This window comes from Erinaceus europaeus, chromosome 3 (genome assembly GCF_950295315.1).
Source record: "Erinaceus europaeus chromosome 3, mEriEur2.1, whole genome shotgun sequence".
NCBI lineage: Eukaryota > Metazoa > Chordata > Mammalia > Eulipotyphla > Erinaceidae > Erinaceus > Erinaceus europaeus.
The window spans coordinates 122,040,509-122,060,823 of NC_080164.1; the positions used below are offsets into that span (position 1 = coordinate 122,040,509).

Consider the following 20,315-nt stretch of genomic DNA (forward strand, 5'->3'; position numbering starts at 1 on the left):
AGTTTTCCAGACTGCTCTCCACAGAGGCTGTACCAATTTACATTCCCACCAGCAATGTAAAAGGGTTCCTCTGTCCCCACATCCTCTCCAGCATTTGTTGCTGCTGTCCTTTTTGATGTATGCCATTCTTACAGGAGTGAGGTGGTATCTTAGTGTTGTCTTAATTTGCATTTCTCTGACAATCAGTGACCTAGAGCAGTTTTTCATATGTTTGTTAGCCTTTTGGATCTCCTCTGTGGTGAATGTTTTGTTCATTTCCTCTGCCCATTTTTGGATGGGGTCATTTGCTTTTTTGCGGCTAAGTTTGCTGAGCTCTTTATATATTTTGGTGATTAGTTTCTTGTCTGATGTCTGGCATGTGAAGATCTTCTCCCATTCTGTGAGGGGTCTCTCTGTTTGTTTAATAGTTTCTTTGGATGTGCAGAAGCTTTTCAATTTGATGTAGTTCCATTGGTTTGTTTTTGCTTTAGTCTTCCTTGCAATTGGGTTTGATTCATCAAAGATGCCCTTGAGGTGTATGTGGGAAAGTGTTTTACCAATGTTTTCCTCTAAGTATTTGATTGTTTCTGGTCTGACATCTAGGTCTTTGATCCATTTGGAGTTTATTTTTGTTTCTGGCGAGATAAAGTGGTTCAATTTCATTCTTCTGCATGTTTCAACCCAGTTTTCCCAGCACCATTTATTGAAGAGAGCCTCATTTTTTCCATTTAATCCTTTGGGCCCCCTTATCAAAGATTAGAAGCCCTTAGGTGTTGGGATTTACTTCTGGGCTTTCAATTCTGTTCCACTGGTCTGTGTGCCTATTTTTGTTCCAGTACCATGCTGTTTTGATGATGATGGCTTTATAATATAGTTTAAGGTCTGGGAGTGTGATGCCTCCATTTCTGTTTCTTTTCCTTAAGATGGTTTTGGCAATTATAGGTGTTTTCAGGTTCCAGATAAATGATTGTAGTGTTTGTTCTATTCTCTTAAAGAAGCTTGGTGGAACTTTGACGGGTATTGCATTAAATTTGTATATGGCTCTGGGGAGAATATTCATTTTGATTATATTTATTCTTCCAATCTATGAGCATGGGATATCTTTCCATTTCTTGGTATCAGTTTCTGTCTCCTTGAGTAGCGACTCATAGTTTTCAGTATATAAGTCTTTCACTTCTTTGGTCAACTTTATTCCTAGGTATTTGATTGATTTTGCTGAAACAGTAAATGGGAGTGATTTCTGGATGTCTTCTTCTTCAGATTTAGTGTTTGCATAAAGAAATGCCACTGATTTTTGTACATTGATTTTGTAGCCTGATACCTTGCTATATTGCCTAATAACTTCCAGTAATTTTCTACTGGATTCTTTAGGTCTTTCTATGTATACTATCATATCATCTGCAAATAGTGAGAGCTTGACTTCTTCCCTTCCAATCTGTATTCCTTTGATTTCTTTCTCTTGCCTGATTGCTATGGCAAGAACTTCCAATACTATGTTGAAGAGTAACGGTGACAGTGGACAGCCCTGTCTAGTCCCCGATCTGAGGGGGAATGCTTTCAGCTTCTCTCCATTGAGTATGATGTTGGCTGTAGGTTTGCTATATATAGACTCCACTATCTTGAGGAATTTCCCATCTATTCCCATTTTTTGTAGAGTTTTGAGCATGAATGGGTGTTGGCTTTTGTCAAAGGCTTTCTCTGCATCTATTGAGATAATCATGTGGTTTTTGGCTTTGCTTTTATTGATGTGGTGAATGACATTGATTGACTTACGGATGTTGAACCAGCTTTGCATTCCTGGGATGAATCCCACTTGGTCATGATGAACAATCTTTTTGATGTGTTGCTGTATCCGGTTGGCCAAGATCTTGTTTAATATTTTGGCATCTATGTTCATCAGAGATATTGGTCTGTAGTTTTCCTTTTTTGTTCTGTCCCTATCAGCTTTTGGTATCAGGGTGATGTTGGCTTCATAAAAGGTGGAAGGGAGTATTCCTGTTTCTTCAATCTTATGGAATAGCTTAAGAAGTATGGGTATTAACTGTTTCCTGAATGTTTTGTAGAATTCGTTTGTGAAGCCATCTGGTCCAGGACTTTTGTAGTTGGGGAGATTCTTAATAACGGTTTCAATTTCTTTGTCTGTGATTGGTGCATTTTTATTTTGTAGTTATTCTTGGTTCAGTTTTGGAAGTGCATAGGTTTCTAGGAATTGTTCCATTTCTTCCACATTCTCTAGCTTGGTGGCATATAGTTCTTTATAGAAGTTTCGCAGGATTCTCTGGATTTCTGTGGTGTCAGTTGTGATATCTCCTCCATCGTTTACAATTCTATTAATGTGAGTCTTCTCTCTTTTTTGTTTGGTGAGTCTGGCTAGGGGGTTGTCAATTTTGTTTAATCTTTCAAAGAACCAACATTTGGCTTCATTGATCTTTTGTATGGTTCTTTTATTTTCGATGTTGTTTATTTCTGCTCTAACTTTAGTGATTTCTGTCCTTCTGGTTGCTTTAGGGTTCCTTTGTTCCTCTTCCTCTAAGTCCTTGAGGTGTGTAGTAAGGTCGTTTATTTGGGCTTCTTCTTGGTGTTTAATATGTGATTGTATGGCTATAAGTTTCCCTCTCAGTACTGCTTTAGCTGTGTCCCAAATATTTTGATAGGTTGTGTCTTCATTTTCATTAGTTTCCAGGAACATTTGAATTTCCTGTTTGAGTGAGTCTCTGACCCAGTGGTTCTTAAGGAACATGTTGTTTAGTTTCAAAATTCTATGTCTTTTAATAATTTTCCATTTGTTGTTAAATGTTAGTTTTACTCCACTGTGGTCTGAGAAGATACTTGGGATGATTTCAATGCTCTTGAATTTATTGATTCTGTCTTTGTGGCCTAACATGTGGTCTATCCTTGAGTATGTGTTATGTGGATTTGAAAAGAAGGTGTATTCCAGTTTTTTGAGGTGGAGGAGTCTGAAAATGTCCAAGAGGTCTAGTCTGTCAATCTCTTCATTCAATTCTCTTGTATCTTTATTGGTTCTCTGCTTTGTTGATCTGTCTTAGTGTGAGAGTGGGGTATTGAAGTCTCCCACTATTATTGTATTACTATTGATGTATTTTTGAAATTCTTTCAGTAGATGCTTAATGTATTTAGATGGTCCCTCGTTGGGTGCATAGATGTTAATAATTGTTAAGTCTTCTTGGCTGATTGATCCTCTAATCATTATGTAATGTCCTTGCCTATCTTTTATTACTTTATTTAATTTAAAATCTATCGTGTCTGAGATGAGAATGGCTGTTCCTGCCCTTTTTTGTGGACCGTTAGCCTATATGACAGTTTTCCATCCTTTCACTTTAAGTCTGTGTTTATCTTGTTGTGACAGATGGGATTCTTGCAAGCAGCATATGGTTGGGTTATGTTTTCTGATCCATCCCCCCACCCTGTGCCTTTTGATGGGTGAGTTTAAGCCATTGACATTTATTGATATTATGGATTTAATGTGTTGTAGTGCCATTGTTCTAAAAAAAATTTTGTTTGCTCTGATATATTGCAAGTATTATAGTGATGTTCTTGTTTATAAGAGGTCTTTTAGTACCTCTTTCAGGGCCGGCTTGGTGATGGTTGCCTCCTTTAACTGTTGTTTGTCTAAGAAGGTTTTGATCCCTCCATCTAGCTTGAATGAAAGTCTAGCAGAATATATTATCCTTGGTTGAAACCCTTTTTCATTCAGGGCTCGATAGATATCTTGCCACTCCCTTCTGGCTTTTAGAGTTTGAGTGGAGAAATCTGCAGATAATCTTATGGGTTTTCCCCTGTATGTGACTTTTTGTTTCTCTCTTGCAGCCTTTAGGATCCTTTCTTTATCCTTACTTCTTCTCATTGTGACTATGATGTGTCTTGGTGTCTTCAGGTCTGGGTTGATTCTGTTTAGTACTCTCTGGGCCTCTTGAACCTTGATATCCTTTTTGTTATTCAGGCCTGGGAAGTTTTCTTGTATTATTTCCTCTAGAATGTTTGCCTCCCCTTCCTCTCTTTCTTCCTCTGGCAGGCCAATTATACGAATGTTACTTCTTTTGATATCATCCCATATGTCTCTGTTGTTTTCAGTGTCTCTCAATCTCTTTTTGAGCTCTTTCACCTCTTTCTTAGTTTTCTCTAACTCATCCTCTGTCTGACTAATTCTGTTTTCTGCTTCTGTTAGTCTGCTTTCCCTTGCCTCAGCTTCTTTCTTCATTACAGCTATTTCAGCTTTCAGTTCTCTAATTTCCTCAAGATAATCAATATTTTCCTTGGGGGTCTCAACTGTTGTTTCCCTAATACTGCCATTCCTTTCCTCCAATGTTGTTTTCATTTCTGTGATTAATAAGTTTATTATTGCTTGTACTTTTCTTATCTATGGTTACTTCTGACTGATTTGTGGTTTCTTCTGGGCTCTTGTCTTCATTCATTGGAGTAGCAGTTTTATTTGTTTTTAATCTACCCATTTTTTTATTTATGTGTTTCTCTCTTTTTTTATGCTCTGTTGTTCCTCAGTTGTTGTGTCTTGAGTACAAGTAACACTGTACTAAATACCTTTATGACAATTGCACTCACCAACCTCCGGAATTACAGTAGCAACTGAAGTAAGTATTGAAGTAGTTTAATCGTTACCAATTAGCCAAACAACTTCTCCAGTCCGTGAAAAAATAGTAACCAAATCCCAGTGAAGAAAGAGAAAAGAAAGAGAGGATAGCAAGAATAGACAGTTATGCAAATCTACTATCCAGTGTATATTCTAGGGGTAACAAGAGGGGAAAGGGAACTAGAGCAGAGATACACACATAGAGAGTCCACTCTGAGTCAGATTTCTTCCCCAAAGTAATTCACAAATTCAGAAAGGCAAAGAAGAAAGAATTGTATGACAAGATTAAAAAAGAGAGAGAGAGAGAGAGAGATAAGAGAGAGAAAAGGGAGAAGATAAGAAGAAGAGTTGTAATTAAAGAGCAGTGCAAGGAACTTCCCAAATGTGTATCAGTGAATTCAAAAACAAACAAACAAAAAAAAAAACCCTGTTTGGTGGTATGGGGTATCCTGCTAGGAGCTGGTCCCAGGGACTGCTTATGGGGGGGGGGGCGGCAGGAAGGATGTATGCTTGAAAATTAAAAGGAAGAAAAAAGAATTTTTTTCCCCTACTCTAATTCTTAACCCAAATTAAGTTATAGTCACCTCCTTGGTGTCAATGCTATGGCCCTTTATTGGCTGGCCTGCTAAAGGCAGAAAATCCTATTGTTTACACGAGATGTGTCCGGAGCTCCAAGGCTAGCCGCTTCTCAGTCCACCATCTTCCGGAAAACCCCCCCTCCAGACTTTTTTAAAGGATTTCTTGAAAATGAAAACTAGCTCCAAGTCCTTTGATCCAATGAGAGCTATACTCAAGAAGTCTTTGGATCCACCCTCAGGGTCGCGGTGGACCCTGGAGACTCCCAAGAGAAAGCCCCCGAGCTAAAGTGCTCTCTCAGGGTCCTCTGCCCGCCGCACTCTGCAACCGGCGGAGGAGCCGCCTTCCCAGGCGGAGGACAATGCCCGGTGCACTCGCCTTGCCCGGCGCTGCCTAGGAAGTCTGGAGCCCCGCTAGTCCGTGTCACCTTTACTCTAATTCTTAACCCAAATTAAATTATAATCACCTCTTTGGTGTCACCCCTTATTACTGGCCTGCTAAAGGCAGAAAATCCTACCGTTGCTGACGATGCGATCAGAGCACTCGCTGTTAGCAGCTTCTCAGTCCGCCATCTTCCTCCTCCCCCGCCCACTTAATACTTTTTAAACGAGCTTTCTGACTCTGCTAAATTAAATAAATTCTCTGTATTAAACTCTTTCTTATAGTGGTGCTCAGGGCCTAACAATTTTTCAAAATTAATTATTTCAATGCCAGGTCTTCTTTTGCTGCTGCTGTAGCCTCTGTGAATGATCCACACTTGCCCTCTAGCATATTCTAAATATGTTTTTTTCAATCTACAACTGAATTGACTAATCTTCCTATATTCCTTGCCTTCCACAGTTACCCAAGAGGGTAATCTTACCGCTATATTTCACGTTGTCACTTGGGGCCTTAGCAGGAAGCAAATGATATACTAATACTAGGATAATTTGAGTGTTTTGGTTAAGGTCTTATTTGCAAAGGTGAGCCTGGTGGTGGACAGACTTTCCAGGGAAGTGTACTACCCCTGTGCTAGTAATAGTGTGATCCTTAGGAACCCAAAGAATGAGGAAATGATGTAGTTGCCAGCACCTGGAAGAGAGAAGAGAGAAGGGAGAGAAACCTGCCTAGAGAGACACTGTGATTTTGGATTGGGGATAGCAATCCTGAAGTTTCTCCCAGGATAGAGCTACAGGAAACTATTCTCTGACCTTACTTCTATCTGCTGGATGCTCCAGCTAAACCCAGCTGCAATGTAGAGGGCAAAGAAATGCATTGTGGATCCCAGAGCTTTGCTCATTTTTCCCCCAACCTCTTGCAGAGACCATGATGGAAAGGAGTAAAAATGGGCCTATGGTATCTGTCGTACTTGTCTAAGTTTTTCTTTGTTAAATTCAGCACATCAGTGCCCCCTTAGTTATCCTGTGGTAGCACCTCTCTTTGATGCTGATACTTTTGTCCCCTTAATTGAGGCCCTCATACCTTTCTCTGCCTAATTAGAGTAAGTCATTTGCTCTTTTCCTCCCTGATGAAGCCACTAGCAGCCCATCTAAGAGGAAATAATATGCCATTACTACTCTGTCCCTCAGTAGTTTTGTTTGAAGAGCAGGTACTTTGAGAGAGTTCTGATGTCTGGTGGAATGTGGAATGAACCATCAGTACTTCTCTGATTGTTTCCCTTGGTGCCCCCTCCTTTTTAGGCAGATATATCAATCTGTGAACCCACACAGTTATCAGTTGTTCCATCAGCCTCAAATCTTTTGACCCAAGTCTTTTGACATCAAACCCCCCAGTAAGAATATTATACTATAACGATTGATTTTCTGGAGCAAATGGTTCAGAGCATTAACATGAAATGTCCTTCAGAGTCCTGTACCAGCAAGTCATCGTATGCATGGAACAAAGATGCTGTCACTATACATGTGCCGGCAAAAAAAAAGCAGCAGCTTGAAGATAAAGCAGGGAGGGAAAGATAGAGCAGAGCTACAATTGGTGAAACTCAGATAGCTGCAGAGTCCTCTGAATTAGATAGGAGTTTTGGTGCTTTATAATAGTTACATTCATTGTGGCCAACTGAGGTATATAATTGACTTGAAAATGCCTTTCTTCATTTTTTTTTAAAGATTTTACTTTTTCATAAGAAAGATAGGAAGAGGGTCCAGTATTTTATCCACTGTGCCACCTTTCAAGCCATGAAAATACCTTTCTTAAGGAATTACTTAGTTCTTATGTCCTGGCAATAAATAGTGGTTCAAGACGTTGTGTGGGTTGGCTTAATGGTGAGGTTTTTTTTTTTTTTTTTTTTTTTTTTGCTATGACAACTACACTTCCTTTAGATCATGTCTGAGCATATATTCTTTGCTATCCTTCATTTAATGTCAGTATTTTATGCCCTGTAGTTAGCATATTGTTCAATATTCAAACAAGATATTGTGGTAATGTGTGATAGGGATACACAAAGGTGAGCAGTTCACAGACCTGCCACATAGTGGGAACTCTGTGTATATTTGTGTTGACTAAGTGGTGATTTGGGGCTTTTCAAATGAGAATTACTCATTTGGATACTTTTCCCCTTTCCTACATAGTCCCTCCATTGGCAACATTGTAATGCCTTCTTTGACATATAAGTTCATGGTGGTCTTTGAGGCACTGATTTTAAAGATGGGATAAAATCATAGGATTGAGTGATTTCTTTTTTGCTACCAGGGTTATATATTGCTAGGACTTTACCACTACCAGTAACCATTTTTCTCTTACTTTAGTAGGGTCTGAGAGAGTGTGGGAAAGAGAGGCAGAGGAGAAGGAGAGATCCAGCAGGATCACTCCCTCACTGCTGAAGCTTTCTTCCCTGTAGGAACTCTGCTGTGCTGGCAGGTGGCATGAATCTAGGGCCCTGCATATGTGCTCTATGGGGTAAGCCACCTCAAGGCCCCTGTTAATTGAATCTTTGTCACTGAATTTTAGTTCTATAACATTAAATATTTTATTTTATTTATTTATTTTTTTACTTTTGGGTAGCAGCAGAGAGAAATTCAGATGGAAGGATAGGGAGGGAGTGGGGAGAGAGAGACAGAGACACATGCAACACTGCTTCACTACTTGTGAAGCTTCCTACCCTGCAGATGGAGACCAGAGGGCTTGAACATGTGTCCTTGTACACTACAACATATGTGTGTAGGTGTGCCATATACAGCTCCAGTTCTGTACCTTTTAATACCATCTAGTGTAGCATTGCCTCCTAATTTTTGACATGTGGCCATCTATGGACTGTTTGAAATCTGCCTTTCACAGTCTCAGTCCTCAGGATGTGCTCCTGGCCCTTGAAAATACAGAGGAGTGAAAATGTTTTTTAGCTATGCCAGGCTTAGCATATCTGAAGATAGTTTCTCCCTGTAGCTTTTTGAAGGAGACCAGCAAAGGGGACAATAATGTGTTTTCTGGGTTCTCATTCCTACTGAATTTTCCCTGGACCAGCTCCAGATTTTCAGTTTCAATTTAGATTATAGTGGCCAGATTAGATATAGCACTTCTGGTGCGATTTGATCTTTAGCATTGGATCACACTAATTTGGCTCTATTCTGTTCAGTTTCGAGGCAGAATGAAGAGGTGTAGGATTACTGAAGTCACCTTAACATATCTACTGAATTATTAATTAGTCTTACAACTCTACTTTGCCCTGTGCCTGTAAACAAAACCTTTTCATGTTAGACTTCCATTGACAAACTTGAAGCCTGATCCAGATAAATTGTCTAATCCACTGCATATCTTTACTCAAAGCCCTCTGATTCTAGAACTCATTGAACTAAAATCTTAAGTAAATCAGGAATCAGTATATCAAACTTTTTTTATTGAATTTAAATTTCAGTGAGTATTGTTGATTCTAAGTGCAGTGCATTATGATTGCTGTTATAGTAATAGTAATGCCTCTTTCTTTTACAGTGTACTACATTATTGGTTACTGGAAGGGTCAAATTTCAAAATTCTTATGCTACTTTGTACCTTTTTGTGATTACCAAAAGGCATATATTTGTCTGGTATAATTTTTTTTTGACACAGGGTAATTGCTAGGGCTACACACCTGCACAATTCCTCTGCTCCTAGTAGGTTTCCTCTGTCTTTCTCCCTTTCTCTCTCCCTTCTCTCTCTCTCTCTCTCTCTCTCTGAGAGTGAGAAACAGAAATGGAGGGAGAGGAGAAGCTTCCTCATGCAGGGACTCTCACATAAATCACCGGGGGTGGGGATCCCAGGTCTTAGGACATGGCAAAAAGTGTGTTCTACCTGATGCCTCTCCCAGCCCCCAACATGTTAAGTCTAAATTTAGAACGAATGGTTTTTGTCCTCTACTGTTGTTTAGCATATTCCAAGCACAATGATCACTAGAGGGATTGACATCATGAATGAATATTTATCGAGTACCCACAGGATGCCTGCTGCTGTACTTATCTTTTCATAACAGCTCAATCCATTGAGAATCACTCTGCAGGCTCATAACCTTTCCCCCAGTTAATTTAGGAGCAGCTGCAGTTCTCACAAAGTGAAAACCAAATGTCCTCTGGGGCTTCAGGGAGCCAAATTCATTTTTCCTTGTAAATTAATTAGCTTCTCACAGTTGGTGTCTCTATGATTGTGACTCTCTTAATAATTAATACACTATCATCTTCATGAAGAGTGTGTCTATAATAGATTTATTAAGTTGTTTTTGTTCAAGAGCAGGAGAATAGTGTATGGTTAGTTAAATTTCCCTTCCCAGCCACTTAATTTCTCTTATTTGCTTTAGGAGTTTAAATATTTAAGCTGGCTGCTTCTCCTTAGATTGGGAGATTTATCATTAATTCTGCAAAGGGCTGAAATATGTTCTCCTTTATTTTTATAGCTACAAACAGTAAACAAAAACCAAAGGGTGGGTGGGAGTGGGTGGGAGGGATGGGTCACAGTCTTTTGGTGGTGGGAATGGTGTTTATGTACACTCCTAGTAAAATGTAGTCATATAAATCACTACTGGTTAATTAATACGAAAGGGGGAAAATTAATTGTATGTCTCGAGGTTTTTCAAAACACAAACTGAATCATTTTAATATATAGGCTGTGTAATTGATATGCAGACTCTCTCAAAAGCCTAGACCAAGTAGATCAGAAGCAACCAAAAGCATAGCTATATACAAGATACTGGGTACTGTACAGCAAACCCTAACAAAAGGACTTTTCAAAGTTAACCCAATTAACAATTAATGTGATGATACCATTAACTATCGATTGTCTTTTTGAACCCTAAGACAGCAGGAACCTCACATCTCCACTATAGAGCCTCTACTTCCCCCGGTCCTGGAACCATTGGATAGGGCCCATTTTCCCGTATGCCTCTCCCAATCCATATCAAATAATATTGCATCTGCCGGTCACAACCTAACCAATGCAATGATTGCCACCTCAACATGCTTCACCTCAGACTGTGTCCAGAGACTTCACGTGTGGAATGACAACCCTTCAGCTTCATTACTCGGGTGAGACCTTTCCTTTCATAGTATTCTCTAATTCCATCTCAGGTGGTTCACTTTCTAACAAAGCCCCAAAACCTAGATATACACCAGTTTCTGTGAGAGAGAGCATATGTTCACACGTATCCGTAAACTACTGCAAAATATATACCTGAAAGCAGAAGTACACTAGAGTTTGCAGTGAGTACCCCCCTAACACTTCCTCTCCACTATTCCAAGCTTTGGGTCCATGATTACTCAACAATTTGTTTGGCTTCGTATGTTAACTCTCTTTTCAGTCACCAGGTTCCAGATGTCATCAGGATGCTGGCCAGGCTTTCCTGGACTGAAGACCCCACCAATGTGTCCTGGAGCTCAGCTTCCCCAGAGACCCACCCTACTAGGGAAAGAGAGAGGCAGACTGGGAGTATGGACCGACCAGTCAACGCCCATGTTCAGCGGGGAAGCAATTACAGAAGCCAGACCTTCTACCTTCTGCAATCCACAATGACCCTGGGTCCATGCTCCCAGAGGGATAGAGAATGGGAAAGCTATCAGGGGAGGGGGTGGGATATGGAGATTGGGGGGTGGGAATTGTGTGGAATTGTACCTCTTCTACCCTATGGTTTTGTTAATTAATACTTTCTTAAATAAAAAAAAATTAAAAAAATAAAGAAATGTATCCCCTGCAAGTGGGGGAATGTTAAAAAAAAAAAAAAAAAACCCAAAGGGTCAAACCCAGTCTGGTATAAAAGGAGAACTGTTGTTGAGACACAATTTTCTTCTCATCATTCATTTCTTCTTCTTTCTTGTATAAGGACCCTTGGATTACATTGGTCCCACCCAAAGAATCCCAGACCGTTTACTCAACCTCTAGGCCAGCTGATGAATAACTTCATTCTATCTCCAACTTTAATCCTCTTTAACTATGTAACATTACTTATTAACAGGTTCTAGGGACTATGCTATGGATATTCTGCCTACCATGTAAACTGAACTAAATTTTGACACAGTTGCTCTGAATGATACATGGACAGTATATCAAACTTGGGCAAGTGTAGAAACAGGATAGAATAAGAAGCCAATGCAGTAAACCATATGAGATAAGGGTGGTTATAGCAATAGAAGTGGTAAGTTGTGGGATACCAGATTTGTTTGGAAAGTTATATGCTAACCTAATGGATATGATATGAGAAAAAGAAGAGTTGCATAGACTGTTCAATATTTTTGTCCTAAGCAATAAAAAAGTTGGCATTAATAATTAACATGAAGAAAACTACTGAAAGAACAAACTTCAGTCTCTAGCAGTCAAACTGGGCATATGCCAAGAAGGTAATGTAAATACTGAGCTTTTGACATGCCCATAAGAAATTCATGTGGAAGTGTCAGGTAGATGAATAGAAGATTCTGGAGTTAAGTATCACCTAGAAATATGTGGACTATGTAAAGCCATGAGACTTAATTAGGTAACTTATGGAGAGAGCATAGATACAGAGGAAACCCGAAGTCTGAACGTTGGGACACTCTAACCTCAAGAATTTGGAGAAGTTGGAAGAAACCAGTAAAGACCAAGAAAGTATATCCAGTATTGTGGGATGAAAACCAAGATTATCATCTCAGATTCACAAGATATGTTCAGAATGTCAAGTATTCCTAGATCAGAACATGGCAACTGGCATATTGCTAATCAGTTGCTTTAGAAAAACTTAGAACATGAAACTATCTTCTTCTTCCTTGCACAGAGCTATTACCTCTAGACTTTGTCATATGAAAATTGAAAAATTAGCTACTTATATGTCTTTTCATCACTATAGTTGCTATTTAAAACAGTTGGAACACTAGAGAAATGTACTGATAATGCCTTTAATTAGTTTGTATGTCTTTTTTTTTTTTTTTTTCCTTTCGTTTAAGGCTTTGTGCCCTTCAGTGAAAGTCTTTTGAGTCTCTACAGTGAATTATACTTTGACAAGCTTGGTCACATGAAATAGGTCTCAAGAGCTCTTTTTAGGGCAATTTAAATTTTATATGTTTTCATATGTCAGTTTATATATATATATTTACATGTTATATGCATTATGTTATTTATGAAAATTAGTATTGGGAATTAAGAGAGCAGGGAAGAGAGAGAGAGAAAGATAGACACCTGCAGACCTGTTTCATCACCTGCAGATGGGGAGCCAGGGCTTGAACCTGTGTGCTCAACCAGGTGTTAACACTGTCAGGCCTCTGAAAAGCTGTACTTTAAAATAAATTGTCCCCTTTTCTTTAAACATCTTCTAAAATATTTGAGTTGTCAGCATGATGGATTTGGTAGATAAGGATGGGAAGTTCTTAAACATAAAATAAGTTATTTTATGCCTGTTCAATGACCTGTGGTCTTACAGCAACTTATGGCCTTTGAACAGAAAGATTGTTATAGCTTTGTTATATGATCCTAAAATTGTTTCACATGACCATCTTATATTGTGAGATTATCCTATATTGTGAGTATCAACACTTACTTACATACAATTTAAGAAGTTAAAGTTTCCTCTAGTATTTAGCCTTTATCTGCAGGAATTCTAGATACTTCCAAGCAAAATTAGCTCTGAGTGGCAGGTCCATATTATTGGTGGGTTTTCATGTTTCTTGGAATTGAAGATTTCTTTCAAAGTCCTCCTGTCAGTAGATCATTTAGTTATTCCAATGAATTCTGCAGACAAAGCAGCCTTTTGGAACTTGAAATAATAATAGTTAACACGTATAAGAGTTTATCATTTATATTAAGGACTTTCATGATTAAATTGGCTTCATTTTGCAAATGGAATCATCAGAGTTAGGAAAGGTTAAATATTTACAGGTAGGAAGTAATGGTGCTGGTATTCTTTTTTATTATTTATTTATTTAAGAAAGGATAAATTAAGAAAACCATTGGGTAGGATGGGTACAACTCCACACAATTCCCACCACCCAATCTCCATATCCCACTCCCTCCCCTGATAAGCTTTCCCACTCTCTATCCCTCTGGGAGCATGGACCCAGAGTCATTGTGGGTTGTAGAAGGTCTGGCTTCTGTAATTACTTCCCCTCTGAACATGGGCGTTGACTGGTCGGTCCATACTCCCAGTCTGCCTCTCTCTTTCCCTAGTAGGGTGGGTCTCTGGGGAAGCAGCAGGGCACATTGGTGGGCTCTTCAGTCCAGGGAAGCCTGGCCAGCATCCTGATGACATCTGGAACCTGGTGATTGAAAAGAGAGTTAACATACGAAGCCAAACAAATTGTTGAGTAATCATGGACCCAAAGCTTGGAATAGTGGAGAGGAAGTGTTAGGGGGGTACTCACTGCAAACTCTAGTGTACTTCTGCTTTCAGGTATATATTTTGCAGTAGTTTACGGATACGTGTGAACATATGCTCTCTCTCACAGAAACTGGTGTATATCTAGGTTTTGGGGCTTTGTTAGAAAGTGAACCACCTGAGATGGAATTAGAGTGTACTATAAAAGAAAAGGTCTCACCCGAGTAATGAAGCTGAAGGGTTGTCATTCCACACGTGAAGTCTCTGGACACAATCTGAAGTGAAGCATGTTGAGGTGGCAATCGTTGTGTTGGTTAGGTTGTGACCGGCAGATGCAATATTATTTGATATGGATTGGGAGAGGCATACGAGAAAGTGGGCCCTATCCTAAGGTTCCAGGACTGGGGGAAGTAGAGGCTCTATAGTGGAGATGTGAACCCTGCTGTCTTAGGGTTCAAAAAGACAATCGATAGTTAATGTTATCATCACATTAATTGGTAATTGGGTTAACTTTGAAAAGTCCTTTTGTTAGGGTTTGCTGTACAGTACCCCTATCTTGTATATAGCTGTGCTGTTGGGTGCTAGTATTCTAACCCAGATAGTCCTAACTATGAAAATTGTGCTTCTAACCACTGTACTGTACATTTTATCCTCGAACTGATGCCTGCTATATGTTTGGATTGGGAATTATTTCATGTGGTTGCTAACTTGCCCCTGAAGAGGTCTCTTCTCTGACTTTTTGCTCCTCTTAAGAAAGTTAAAGCTAGCAGAAATTAATAGAGTTAGTCAACTCCTGGCTCAAAAGTCTGTCTTTGACCTTGCTACTCATTAAGTCTAAATGCTCCTGACAGTTGGTACTTGTCAAGAATTGAGCACTATAATGGATTTTAGCAAGTCTACATACCAAGTGATTTTTTCAGTTTAGTTTCTGTTGAGGATGTGGCAGCAGCAGTCCTACTACTGTTTTAATATTTAGTTAGTTAATTTTTATGAAAGACAGAGAGAAAGACACAGAAAAAGGAAGCAGAACACTCCTCATCTCTGGCTTATAGTGATGCTGAGGATTGAGTTTGGGACTTCAGACCCTCCAGCATGAAAATCTTTTGCAAAACCACAATGCCATCTCCCCAGCCCAGTCCCACTACTGTTTCAATAGAAACCTTGCCCTAAGATGATGCAGACACTCAGCCCAAATTTAATCCTTTTCCCTTCACCTGGCAGCATCAGAAAACTGACTAATCATCCTGAGATCATGAGATAACAGATGAATCGACCCTCATTTTTATCTAGAAAGAGGCTTCCTTGTAGATGCCTTACCTATGAGCTTTGTTCAACACAGTCTCTGGAGTAATAAGAATTCTATATCTGTATGTAACTTTTGAATATTTTATTTATTTTATTTTTAATTTAATTTTATTTATAAAAAGGAAATATTGACTAAACCATAGGATAAGAGTGGTACAACTCCACACGATTCCCACCACCAGAACTCTGTATCCCATCCCCTCCTACTCTTTAATCCTCTGGGAGTATGGACCTAAGGTCAATGTGGGATGCAGAAGGTGGAAGGTTTGGCTTCTATAATTGCTTCCCTGCTGAACATGGGCGTTGACAGGTCGACCCATACTCCCAGCCTGCCTGTCTCATTCCCTAGTGGGGCAGGGCTCTGAGGAAGTGGAGCTCCAGGACACATTGGTGGGGTTGTCTGCTCAGGGAAGTCCGGTTGGCATCATGCTAGCATCTGGAACCTGGTGGCTGAAAAGAGAGTTAACATATAAAGCCAAACAATTTGTTGACTAATCATGAACCCAAAGGCTGGAGTAGTACAGATTAAGAGTTGGGGGGTCTCAGTTTTATTGATAGCTAGTAGGTGTATTTTAGTTATATCCCAAATGGCCTATGGCTATACTGTTTTGTGTGTGTGTGTGTTTTTTTCTCTGAGCCTGAAATCTGATATACAGGTGGATCCAAGTTATTGTCTGGGGAAATGATGCCATGGCTGGGAAACGGATCTTTATGTAATTTTTTTTTTTTACCATAGTTACCTTTATCCAAGTCTCCTTTGTACTATACACAGGGGGAGTGTTTGCTTAGTATTTCAGGTACATATTATTTTTGATTTCCTAGCTCTACACAGACACACACACACACACACACGCACACACAGCCTGACGAAATCTTTGAGATTACATTATTTCTAGACAGGTAAGAAAAGGATGCAAAAGTTATTTTTAAAATAATGACCCTTCATTATGAATCATCCATCAGTTTGTTGATGAAGCTGCCACTATAAACTGTTAGCATATGTAAAATTCTTCATGCCACTCAAACACAAGAATATTGTATATTGCAGTGCTAAATGTATTCTGTTTTTTTTCTTCTAGGCAAGAAAACTGATCAGTGATTTTGCCATTATCTTGTCCATTCTCATCTTTTGTATACTAGATGCCCTGGTAGGTGTGGATACTCCAAAATTAATTGTGCCAAGTGAGTTCAAGGTAGGTAACCTTCTTTCTTTTATGCATACATGGGACTTCTTACCTTTAATTTCTCCCCTATTCTGATTTATCGTAACTTTCTTTGAGTTAGTTTTGTATAATTATTCATATTTTTCATTTCAGAAACAACAGCTTTCTATGCTGATTTCATGTATAGTTACCTATATTTGTCTATTTCTTCAGTTACTTTAATGGAAGATTTAATTATATTGAGTTTAGTGAAAAAATGCCTTATAAATATTACAACCCTGTTCTATAGCTTTAGTGTATCTTAAAATATCCAAAATGCCTTCATACAATTATCACCATGATTTGTATAATAATTCCAAATGCAGTGGAAATATTACCCTGATTTTATATAGTTGAGATTGAAGCTCATAAAATTAATAGACCCAACATTACAGATATAATTTAATGCTGTTTTCCTCCTATCAAACAACCTGTCATACATATACATGCACTTTTAATTTAATGTACATTTTAATCACTACAAAGGTGATGGAAGCTTTATTAACCTTTTGGTGTATTAGTAATGTGTAGCCCTAACACATAAAATTTATCTTGCAGTCAATCTAAAATATTCATATCTAATTTTCTGTTGTGTTTTTCATTTGTCTTATAAAACAGTCTTCTCTCCCTCACAGAAATCATACTTACTAAGAAAATTCAACTAACCGTCATTTTAGATTAATAACTGCTTAATGAGGAAGGGAGCTCTATGTTATAGCAAACATAATGCCTTTTTCCATTATCTCTCCCATCACACATCCATGAGAAAAGATTAGTTATCAATCATTCAATTATTAATTTAGTTTAATATTTATTGAATGCTTTCTCTGAGCCAGATCCCATACTGGGGATCTCAAATGCATTTTTGAACAAGACAAAGTTCCTTCCTTACAAACTCACAGCTTTCTGAAGGGAGTAAAGTGTGGATAGATACAGTGGTGGAGTTATGAACAAGTTGAGATAAAAGGCAGAAATACCATCAGGAGTGATGCTCTCTCAGCAGACAGGAAATGTGGAGAAATTATAATTTTTTCTGTTTTACTTTACTTTCTTTTTTAATTATTCATTTTTGCATCCAGGGTTATCGCTGGGGCTTGGTACCTGCATTACAAATGCACCGCTCCTGGTGGCCTTTTTTTTTTTTTTTAAATTGGATAAGGCAGAGGGAAATTGAGAGGAGAGGGGTAAAAAAAAGAGGGAAAGAGAAATATAGAAACTGAAGACCTGCTTCACCGCTTGTGAAGCAACCTATCTGCAGATGGGGAGCCAGAGGCTGGAACCAGGATCCTTGAATGAGTCCTTGTGCTTCTTACTATGTGCACTAAACCTAAGTGCACCACTGCCCAGCCCCCAAGAAATCTTAATTTTTCAAGTTAGAAAAGAGGACATGGAAATATATTTTTCTGTAGTGGAGATGTATGACTTGAAGACAGAGGGTAGATTGAAAACTGGAAACATACCATATTTTTCTACTTTCTGCTATATTTTTGAGGATTTAATAGACAATTCTGGGTAGTTTTTCATATGTAAAACAAGAAAAGCAATGTTTAAAGAAGTTCAGTTATAATACACAGCATATGTGTAGCTTTTTTAAAAATCATTTAACATTTTATTTTTATTTTTTTTTATTTTATTTATTTATTCCCTTTTGTTGCCCTTGTTGTTTTTTTATTGTTGTGGTTATTATTGTTGTTGTTGGATAGGACAGAGAGAAATGGAGAGAGGAGGGCAAGACAGAGAGGAGGAGAGAAAGATAGACACCTGCAGACCTGCTTCACCGCCTGTGAAGCAACTCCCCTGCGGGAGCCGGGGTTCGAACCGGGATCCTTATGCCGGTCCTTTTGCTTTGCACCACCTGCGCTTAACCCACTGCGCTACAGCCCGACTCCCAACATTTTATTTTTAACACCAGAATTATTGCCAAGATTCGTTGCCAGCACTACAAATGCCAGCACTACAAATCCACTATTCATGGCGGCCATTTTTTTTTCTTTTTTAAAAAATTGTATTAAAAAATGAAAATATCAATAAGACCATAGGATAGGAGGGGTACAATTCCACACAGTTCCCACCACAAGAGCTCTGTATCCCATCCCCTCCCTTGAAAGCTTTCCTATCCTTTATCCCTCTGGGATGTGTAGCTTTTTGTACATTGTTTTAACACTGTCATGATCTGCAGTCAAATGCTGTACTCCTGAGCTCTCCCCAAACTATCATGATCTGGCAGTGATGAAACAACTTTTGTGTACTTGCTAACATACATGAACAAAATTCATGGTGGTTTGGTAATTTCTTTTTTTAAATTTTTTAATCTTTATTTATTTATTGGATAGAGACAGAAATCAAGAGGGAAGGGGGAGATAAAGAAGAAGAGAGACAGAGAGACACCTACATCACTGCTTCACCACTTATGAAGCTTTCCCTTCCAGGTGGGGACTGGGGGCTCGAACTTGGGTCCTTGTGCATTGTAATATGTGCACTTAACCAGGTTCGCCACCATCTGAGCCATGATTTGGTAATTTCTTGCCTGCCTCTTTGCCTTTCAGTTTTTCTCATGGCTGCCACTTAAACTTAAATCACTTTCTTTCATCTTGAGTACTTAGATTATCCCAAGTGTGCAAACTGGCATTTATTTCTTTCCTGTCCATCTATATTCTTAGTCTTCATTAAAAAAAAACAAACTGCCTTAAAAAATAACCTCCCAGAGAAAACTTGTGTTCCACTCTACAAAAACTATTTTCATTATGTTGACTCTATAAAATGTGAGAGTCTTCCTCAGTTGATTGATTTTTCACCAAGTAGTACATTCGACTATCCTGAAAAATGTTTTTTTTTGTTTGTTTGTTGTAATTTCTGCTCTTCAAGCCGACAAGTCCAAACCGGGGTTGGTTTATCCCACCATTTGGAGGCAACCCCTGGTGGGTGTACCTTGCTGCTGCTATCCCTGCGTTGTTGGTCACCATTCTGATCTTCATGGACCAGCAAATCACAGCTGTGATTGTGAATAGGAAAGAACATAAACTCAAGGTAAACAGTCATACTAGTGGTTATTCTTGCCTTCTACTTAGTTTTTTTTTTTTTTTAAAGGATGTGCCTACCTGTTTCATGAGAGAGAGACCAAAGCGCTGTTCTGCTTTAGCATTAGTGATGATAGACATCAAACTGGACTTCATGGCTCCAAGTCCTGTGCTCTGCCTTGTGGCGCCTCCCTGGCCACATCCTGCTTTGTAATACTTGCTAATACTAATTGATTCAAAGCCAAGACTATTTGGGGGGACACTTACAGCTAATGTTTTCTTAAATTCGGCAGCCATTGGTCAACTTGTGATAACATTTCTCCTTACTATGCTATTTTAGGAATTCTTCATTTAAATCTGGAAAAAAGAAAGTCTCGGGAAATAATGTTTCCTTTAGAAACATATACAGTTTATCTTATATTTTATTTTAACGTGGTAATTGTTCTTAAGGAAAACATTGGCTGTCAGACATTTAATTAATATATACTGAGCAACTGCTTTTTTTTTTTTTTTTTGGCCCCAGAGTTGTCTCTGGGACTCCGTGCCAACACTACAAATCCACTGCTCCTGGCAGCCATTTTTTCCTTTTATTGAATAGGACAGAGAGAAATTGAGAAGGGACAGAGAGAAAATGATAGAGAGGGAGAGAGAAAGATAATAACCTGCAGATCTGCTTCACTCTTCATGAAGCGACCCGCCTACACGTGGGAAGCGGGGTGGGTGAGGGGAGGTTTGAACTGGGATCCTTTTTGGTTTGTGCTGGTCCTTGTGTTTTGTACTACATGCTCTTGACCCAGTGTGCTACTGCCCTGCCCTGCAACTACTGTTTTTAATCAACCCATATTTGTTCCCAAAGGCTATCAGTTGGGTTTGGGGGATAACTCACCCAGTCGCTGCTATAC

At 38.9% G+C, this 20,315-nt stretch overlaps 1 protein-coding gene across 3 annotated transcripts in view; it reads left to right on the forward strand.

The window, feature by feature from the left end:
• SLC4A4 (solute carrier family 4 member 4) overlaps positions 1–20,315 on the forward strand; it is a 463,215-nt gene that overhangs the window by 395,153 nt on the left and 47,747 nt on the right. For all 3 annotated transcript variants that reach the window (XM_060187836.1, XM_007523541.3, XM_060187837.1), the window contains 2 exons: positions 16,274–16,387; positions 19,262–19,423. In XM_060187836.1, the coding sequence (XP_060043819.1) occupies positions 16,274–16,387; positions 19,262–19,423 (276 nt within the window). The remainder of the gene's footprint in view (positions 1–16,273; positions 16,388–19,261; positions 19,424–20,315) is intronic.